At 40.1% G+C, this 8,965-nt stretch overlaps 2 protein-coding genes across 3 annotated transcripts in view; one reads left to right on the plus strand and one right to left on the minus strand.

The window, feature by feature from the left end:
* Nucleotides 1-452: 452 nt before the first annotated feature.
* taf13 (TATA-box binding protein associated factor 13) lies at nt 453-3,037 on the minus strand. The gene is made up of 3 exons (XM_032520488.1): nt 3,019-3,037; nt 1,707-1,786; nt 453-1,569 (listed from the first exon to the last, which is right to left on the minus strand). The coding sequence occupies exon 3, from the start codon at nt 1,566-1,568 to the stop codon at nt 1,194-1,196; it is 375 nt and encodes a 124-aa protein (XP_032376379.1). The 5' UTR covers nt 1,569; nt 1,707-1,786; nt 3,019-3,037; the 3' UTR covers nt 453-1,193.
* Nucleotides 1,769-8,965, plus strand: part of slc35h1 (solute carrier family 35 member H1) — a 10,630-nt gene continuing 3,433 nt past the window's right edge. Inside the window, exons 1-8 of one of the 2 annotated variants that reach the window (XM_032520487.1) lie at nt 1,769-1,969; nt 3,097-3,304; nt 3,569-3,719; nt 3,963-4,026; nt 4,157-4,229; nt 6,295-6,463; nt 6,718-6,801; nt 7,273-7,448. In XM_032520487.1, the coding sequence (XP_032376378.1) occupies nt 3,194-3,304; nt 3,569-3,719; nt 3,963-4,026; nt 4,157-4,229; nt 6,295-6,463; nt 6,718-6,801; nt 7,273-7,448 (828 nt within the window). In that variant the 5' untranslated portion in view covers nt 1,769-1,969; nt 3,097-3,193. Of the gene's footprint in view, nt 1,970-2,277; nt 2,681-3,096; nt 3,305-3,568; nt 3,720-3,962; nt 4,027-4,156; nt 4,230-6,294; nt 6,464-6,717; nt 6,802-7,272; nt 7,449-8,965 lie in introns of those variants that run through there. The other variant, XM_032520486.1, reaches the window with a different exon arrangement.

Raw genomic sequence — 8,965 nt, forward strand, 5'->3', positions numbered from 1 at the left:
CATGTCATCAGCAATCCCCCCCCCCACCCACCCACCTGCTGGTAATGCTCTGATCTATAGACGTAGATCTAGATAGAGCGACAGCCTGTTACCTGCTGCTTAGACCAATTCATTCAACCAAATTACTGTACAAAGAAGAAACTTGCTTGAACAGAATAAATGAATTAACACATGCTCACTCGTAGCTGGTCTGTCATATTTATGGTCTGTGTAAAAAAATTTTTTTGAGGAATATCAATAAAAATCAGTTTGTTTCTTCTTTTTGTCCACAGCCAGTTTTGTTGTTATAAATACATTTTGTGTACATCTTAAAGTAACGATGCTATCACAAGTGCAATATGCATAATTTGTGCATATTTTAAGATTTTCACACCAAGAGCGGACACAAAGAAATTCCACCAGGAGTACGTCATGAAATACCAGGGCATTTACCCAACTTTTTTTCGATGGGAATCATGCACTTTAATCAGGGCTTAAGCATGTGAAATTCAGTAGGCAATTTGCTATCACAATGCATTTCAAATGTCATTAGGCTTGCAACTAACAGTTCCATTCAGTATCAATCAACTAATCATTTTGGCCATAAAAGGTCAAAAATAGTAAAATATTTCCATCACACTTTCCTAGAGTAAAAGGTGACAATTTTAATGATGTTTTGTCCAAAATGATTCAGTTTACAGTCATAGAACATGAGGGACAACAGCAAGTCATCACATTGAAAAAGATGGATTTAGAGAATTAAAAAAAAACATTAAATCAAACAATTAACAGTACCAAGTTGAGGGAGACACTGGCTGCACATTTTCTGGGGTCATTTACAATTTTAAGAGCAATGGTTTGATGACTAAAACTAAAAGCATGTTAACAGCTGAGCCATAAATGTCACTCTACAGCTCTAGGGAGCAGTCTTTTCTGGGTATTCGGGTAGTGAAATGAATAACTGGGCAAATGAAAACAGTAGGTTTCTTTATTGGGACAGTCCCAGACAACATGACACCAGGAAACACTTTGGCCTTCTCGTCACTGTCATATACCACGGTATGAAGTAATGAACAATCACAAGTCAAGGCTAAACAAATTCCTCAAGACTACAGATCAGCAAATGAACAATCCAGTTGAACAGCAATAAAAAGAAAAAACTGTCAAATTAGATTTAGGTAAAAAAAAAAAAAAAAAGGTATGTTATTAATTTTTCATGAGCCATAATTTGCTTCGTCGAAAGCTTTGCGGGCTCTCTTCAGCTCTTCGTTCATGGTCAGAAGGTCTTTGACTCTGGCGAATTTCCGGGGGTCCTTGCGAATTAGGAAAACGATGTCCTCCACCTGGACGCGGCCCTGGCGTCCAATAGACATGGCTTTGTGGGTCATTTCCGTGATAAACTCGATGACCAGGTCCTCCAGAATATCCACAGACTCGGTATACGGGTTCTGGTCGTCTCCAAATCCGTACATCATACATCGGAGCTCCTTGGAGAAGAGCCGCTTTCTCTTCCCGTGGCCGACATCCACTCCGCTGGATCCGTCATCCAACTCCTCATCGAAGCCGGTCTCGTCCTCCTCGTCCGCCATTCTGGCGAAAAACACACGGGGTAGAGTGGTTAATTTCGGTACATTACAAGCACATTACCGCTGAGTAGAAGCATATGTTTTCATGCTAGCTAAGTTAAACAGGCCACACAGTTTTGAGCAAAAGAAACCCGCAGTTACCTTGTAGCTTGGCGTAGGGACACAACAGGATGTGGACTCTGTTGACTTCCGCTTTGGTTTCCCCGGGAGAACAACGTTTGCTGTAAAAAGAAAAGGTAAAAATACTGCCCCTTGCGGTTATTTCCCATCAACTGTTAGCTACATCCCGAGTAATTTTCTTTAACTGTCTATGGTAATTTCTGCATAGCACCCAGACTAACGGGCTATGATAACGCCACAGAGTTTGCATGTCACTCAGCCGTGATAAGTCAACGTGACTGACGGTAGGTTTATTTAACTAGCAATGGGCTAGCTACGTCGTTTTGTTTGCTGCTGACACGCGCTGTAAGGTTTGGAGAAAAATAAAGCCAAACTCAATTTAAAAATAGGACTTTTTAACATATTCGTGTTCCTGTAGATAACCACCTAGCTACATTGTAAATCCACTAACGTTAGCTAATTCAGCGTTTGCCTACACTTGATTAACCCAGGTTTGCATTAGATTGTTTTTGTTGCGCTTTGTACGTTATTATTTTACTTTTTCAAAAAATACTTCACGGAGGAATGACAACCAACACAGAAAAGTCCAAATGTACCAAACCATACTACATCCCTGGGTGGGCTAACTTATGTTAATGCCGAATTAAATAATGGTTCACACCGTTTCAAACAAGGTCTTAGGTTATAATGCAATTTGTCTTATAATGGGGAAATAAACACAGCCACTTTGAGTCGAGAGAAGAATCAATGGAGTTCAGCGTGTGGGTGTCGCCTTACGAAAACGACACGTAACGGAGAGCGCGCTGTCAATAGTTGCAGGAGGCGAGTGTTGAAAGCTCGAGCGTACTTTCTAGCTATGTCAAGAAATTACGGCTTTTTTATTTTGTATTGTTAGCTAGCGTTAATCAACCTGTTCCATACAATACCGCTTTACATAGCAAGCTGATGTAACGTTAAACAATTGGACCTCTCAAAGTTAGTCAAACAAACAGCTGGTGAGTGCCACCGTTAACTTAGCTAGCTAACGTTACTGGTCATCAGCTAGCTAATGTTAACCGAGACTTTATTATTAATAGTAAGCAAATTCAATGCCTGTTTAAATGTTTGTAAGCTAACAGTGGTTAACATCAGGTATCGTAACAGTGCTGCTGCTAACTTAGCTGACGTGGTGTAACTGTTAGCTCGTGGTGCTTGTCAAACTTGAGCTAATACTAATGTTGCCATTAACGTTAAGCTATTATTGTTGCAGGCTTGTCGATAACTCTGATAACCAGGCTAACTAGCTAGCTACTTGTTTAGCTGTAACGCTACATAAATGCCACCAAATCCTAACCTTGTTTCTCTCTCTCTCTCTTTCCCCTTCCCGATTCTCCTCTTCCACACGTTGACTGTCCGTCTCCCTCTCTTAAAGCAATCCGCTATGGGTGTTAGGAAGTGGTGCAGATTCTGTTTGGAGAAGCCCTTTCTACAGTAGCTGTCTTTTCCAAAACCTTGTAACTTAGACCTGTATGGCGTTCCCTGTCCAGTTCCTTTGCCGGGGGCTTCGCACTGTTGGATTAGTTCTCCTTTACTATGTCTTCTCTATAGGCATCACCTTCTACAACAAATGGCTGACGAAGGTAAGTAATGGAGTTCTTAAAGCACTATTGATTTGTCAGCACTAAGACTGTTTCTCTGCACAGGGCATGCACAGTTTTATTTAGGATGATTAATGGAAATCCTCAAACTAGGTTAACCTGTAGTGTTTCTGTCTTGACGGAGGTATTAAGTAGGTCATCTCCCAGTGTCTCAGGAGTTAGGACACTGAAAAAAAAACCTGAGACACTGGACAATCTACCTCCCCTTGACCATCTGAGTTGATCCTGTCTGTTTCTCTCTATCAGGACTTCCACTATCCCCTCTTCATGACGTTAGTTCACCTCGCCGTCAACTTCTGTCTGTCCGCTCTAACACGAAGGGCCATGTATTGCTGGACTGGGAAGCCCCGCGTCATTCTGAGCTGGAAAGTTTACCTCCATAAAGTGGCTCCCACAGGTGAGATTTTAGTGGAGAGTTTTACCTAACTAAATGCAGGACAGTGTATTCAGAGATTTAGAAAAGGGACTGATAGTCAGCCTTTATCATGTTCACTGACTAAGCTTTCAGTGAAAAGTACTTTGACTAAAGTCCATATTGATACAAACATTGCATCACACCTGAGGAGATAGTTGAAGATCGTTTTTATCTATTGCAAGGTGTTTGTCTTATTGAAGTCTTAAATTTGTCTCTATTACCCAGCCTTGGCAACAGCACTGGATATTGGACTTTCCAACTGGAGCTTCCTCTTCATCACCATTAGCTTGTAAGTTTTTTTCCTTTTTAATAGAGGATACCACTGCAATATGAACTGACAAACTTCAGGTTATCAACATTGTATTTAACCCGTTGGATTGTGTCATTCTTTTGTGTGGTTCTTTGTCGTGTCATTCAAGGTACACCATGACCAAGTCTTCAGCAGTGCTCTTTATCCTCTTTTTCTCCCTGGTCTTTAAACTAGAGGAGCCAGTGAGTGACCTTTTCTTTTTTTTTTCTTCAAACATTTGTGGAAATAATGTGTCGACCACAGGAAAAACACCCAATCTTAAACTGTCTTTACAGTGGCATGAAATATGTCTTTCATTGCTAAATTATATAATTCATCTTTACCTGATTCATGCTCCCTTGTCATACTGTCAATGCAGTTGGCATACAGACTATATATGCATGCAGAAGGAAATGCTTTTGCTCTGTTTCCTGGAACAGAACAGAAAGTTCAACAAGTCTGAGGAAATGCAGAAGGGCAACTTTAGAGGAAGTGACATATTGAATCAGATACATTTGGTGCATACACAGCAGTGATTTAGACATACACTGCTGTGTTCTCCTGGGCAGTAAAATTGATTCAACCAGTACTCCACCCACACTTCATTGACATTTAGCAAAACAAATTACAAAGATTACAAAAGTTAAAAAACCAAGACCAGAGTTTTTTAATAGAATAAAATCTAGTCACAAATGTACTTTTTAATCTGGTATCTTGTGGCCAAAGTGCATTGAGTTGTACAGTAAACTGTGAAGTTGAGTAAACACTACTTAAGGCAACAGCCCTCAAACTGTATTTATTGAGATATGGTTATGAGACACAGACAAATTTAGACTTTTGGGGGCTATTGTTATGTTATAATAGACATTATATTGACCATTGTTGACCTGGTATTTGTGAAAAGAATTGAACTTTTATGCTGTTAGATTTATTATCAATATTGTTATTATTTTAGAATTAGCCTATACTGCAGCCCATTCAGATTATTTTTAGCCAACTTTCCTTATATTCTGATCGCTGTTGTTAATGTGGAATGCTTTAATTTGCAATAATTGCTTGGATGGGATAATAATGGCATGTCGCTCTGAAGCGGCGGCGTTCTCTGTTCCATCGTGGGAGAAGCTCAGGCAGCCACTGCACAGGATATAAGAACAGCTCTCTCTAATAAAGAAAACCGGCAAGCATTAGTTGTTGTTGCTAAGAGACTAAGAAAAAGGTTTTACCTTACAATGATCGCCACTGAACAATCAAATAAATCCTTTGATGATTGCACTCAACAAGGCTCTTCATACGGGGGTCCAATTCAGAACCATTAGCCGGTCCACACAGCAGGGAATGAGCCTTAGTGGTACAGTAGAATAGAGCCTGATTGATAAAGGATTGTTAAGGCTGAAATACTTGGTTATTTAAAAATCTGATATATTGGCCAAAATACAGTATATTAAAACAATAATTTAGAAATGTGTTAGAAAACACAGTTTGATTTCCCTAACATTAGTTATTTACGAGTTCTCACTAAAATAATATGATGATAATTTGTTTTTACTGTCACAACAGAACAGAGGAACATCCAAATATATATTAAAGTTTGAATAAATAAAATGTATAAAAATACATTCTTAAGATATGAAACTTAAAGTCCTTTGAACAAAAACACACACAATAAAAAAATAATCAGTGTTGCCAACAGGGACGTTGTAGAGCGCCCTCTGGTGGACAAACTATGCAACGCCAACACTCATAACATGGTTGATTGTCCATTTTTATTAAATTTTTTAAATAGTCATTTATGAATGACTATTTAAAAAAATAAAAGAGCGGCCATTATTGATGTCGTTATAGATACCGATAGTTTGGGAAATGCCTAATATCAGCCAATAATATTGGTTGGGTTCTACTGTAGACTAAGAAAAGAGACGAACCTGGGAAAAAGGCTTGATTGTTGTAATTTATCTATGTAGAGGTCACTGTGTATATTGAGGCTTGCCTTTTGCCATTAGCCAAATACAGGATGTCATTGCCCCCTGTGATTTGAATATTGCACTACTCCATATTGCAATTTTGAATCAATTGCGGTTAATTGTGCAGACCTACAATCGTTATTTCTATCCATCAGCGTCCTTTTTTACCTTCCATTTATTTAGATTTTTTTTTTGTGTTACTTTCTATTCCCTGTTTTGTATTTTTTTGGATTTCTCATCATTTCTCATTTTCAGCTCTTTCTCCTGCTGTTTCCCACTGCCTCTCTCTTCTGTCCCTTCCAACCAGAACCCATTCCTGATCCTGGTGGTCCTGCTGATCTCCAGTGGTCTGTTTATGTTTACATTTGAGTCAACCCAGTTCAACCTGGAGGGCTTCACCATGGTGCTGCTCGCGTCCTTTATAGGCGGGATCCGCTGGACCCTCACTCAGGTCCTCATGCAGAAAGCAGAGCTTGGTCAGTGTGGAATCACTTTACACATTACTCTCTCTCTCTCTCTCTCTCTCTCTCTCTCTCTGTTATGTCCTAATTGGTGGAACCTTGAAAATTTGCATCAGGTTTTGATTACTGTATCAGTACGTTTTCATAGTTGTGTGTCATAACCTACGGGAACAAACAAAAAAGGAACCTGAACACACCGCTAAGAGAAGAATCAGACAAGACTTAGTAAATAATACACTTATTTTTTTTAACTGGAAATTGTTCTCCAGGCCTTCAGAATCCAATAGACACGTTGTACCACCTACAACCTCTCATGTTCCTTGGCCTCTTCCCCCTCTTCCTGTATAATGAAGGTGAGTATAGTCTTAAACTGTGTTTGACATCCTCACGCTCAAAATATCTCACAATATCTTGTCACTGCAGTAAACAAAACTACAGCCATGGTAATGTTATATTAGGTTATGTTAAATGAAAGATGGCATAAACCCCTCTGTACAGAACGTACGGTAATTTTCCTTATTGAACTGAGTAAGTGTCAACATAGTCTGTCCCAGTATCCAAACCTGCGTTATTTGCAAAAAGTAAAGTACTCTTTCTACTTAGATTTCTTTTCCTCCTCTGTTTATGAGTAATCTGTTGTTGTTTCCATCAGGGCTAGCAGTCTCATTTACCAAGTGCTGTGCCTTTCTTGGGGAAAGCCTCTTTTTATAAGTTCTACAATTAATTGGACTTGGAAATCCAGGAATATGAAACAACATAATCAATGACATGTAAATAACTAATGGAAACATCCTTGTAGATTCTTTTCTCTGTCTTGTCTCCAGGGCTAAGCCTCAGTACCTCAGAAAAGTTGTTTCGGGTGACGGAGCTGTCGCCCCTCTTGTATTCAGTCTTCACACTGAGTATAGGCGGCTCACTGGCCTTTGGTTTAGGCTTCTCAGAGTTCCTGCTTGTCTCCCGAACCTCCAGCCTCACGTTATCCATATCAGGGATCTTTAAGGTACTCTATAGTTGTGTGTAGTATGACTTTATTTTTTCTATCAGTCCTTCCTTCATTGGTGCTTATGGGGAGGCTACTAAGCCAATACACACAAAATTCTGGGTCATCTATGATCTAATCGTGCATGCTTTAACCCTTGTGTTGTCTTCTTGGCAACCATGGTACTTTTTGTTTTTCCGGAGCAAAATTTAAACTTTTTTTCAGTGTTTTGTCATCTTTTTCCATACTTTTGCCTGATGTTTTAATAACTTGTATAGTTTTTATTGTTTTTTTCACCCCACATTTTTGGAGTTTTTTTCCAACATGTTTTTCACTTTTCCAATTGTTATTTTATCCATTTCGTTTTTCAAATGCTATAAAATTGTACTTTGGCATCAAGTAATGCTGCTCATTAACTATATACCCTTGTAGGCGAGCTGCACCAATCACATCAGTGTATCTGATATAGGCCAGAGGCGAGCTAAACCAATGACAACAGTTTAATCTTCCAGTTAGCTCCGCTGATAGCTAAGCATATGGGGCTCTGGATATGTCACCCCATGGGTTGTTGTTGTTAGGGCTGCACAATTAATCAAATTTTAATCGCGATCACGATTTTGATTTCCCACGATCAAATTTGCGTGATCGAGCGATTATTTTTTTAATGTGTCATTTCATTGAACGCTCCGGGTTTTTTGCAAAGCCCATCTACCGCTACTACCGTCTGATCATGAGCCAGTCAGAGTAGTTCACTGCACCCTGTGCAGGTTAGTCTCTAGATGTAGACAGTCCCAGAGGACAGAGTAGCGTGGGGAAAACTCAACAGATAGCAGTCGGTTATACGTCGGTCTTAAGGTTTACCAGTTTACCAGTAAACGCAACATTTAGTCACGTGTGTTGTTTTTAAGACAACAGCGGTGAGCAGTGCTAGTAGCGGCTGTAAACTTTTAGCTAGTAGCGTCTGTTAGCTGTTAGCTCCTCTAGGACGCACCAGTGCTAACTAATGTCCTCCCATCCGCTGCAATGCTGTTTATATGGATATGGTTTAATTTTGCGTTACATGAACCATTTCGTCTGTAAAGCCGTGCCTGTGTTGAATCTCTCCTCTGCTCTCTCTCGTCTTACTCTCCGCGCCCCGCCACACAGCGGTCGCCGGTCCACACTTCTGACATTTGTCCACAGTTTTATTTTTTTTATTAACACAGCTGTATATTGTTAAGTATGAGGGGCACACCAGTATTTGTACCAGTGTTTCCATGGTAACTCTGCTATCGCGGCCGCCACGGCGAAGAACACAGAAGAAGTTATTAAATGCAGCTAACTTCAGTTGGTAGAGTAACAGCGTGAGACGGAGCTGCTGGACCTGGACCTGGTCCTGGACCTGGCCAGAGATGTGACCCATGGCCAGAATATCATAGTTCATAAAAATGCAGCGCAGTGAAGATACAGACGTTTCATACACACGACGTGTGTCTCCGCCGTTCGACCTGTGCTGGACCTGTTCATAATGATCAGCAGTCTCTCTGTGAGTAGCGTCC

The sequence above is a fragment of the Etheostoma spectabile genome, chromosome 7 (assembly GCF_008692095.1).
Source record: "Etheostoma spectabile isolate EspeVRDwgs_2016 chromosome 7, UIUC_Espe_1.0, whole genome shotgun sequence".
In the NCBI taxonomy this organism is placed as follows: domain Eukaryota; kingdom Metazoa; phylum Chordata; class Actinopteri; order Perciformes; family Percidae; genus Etheostoma; species Etheostoma spectabile.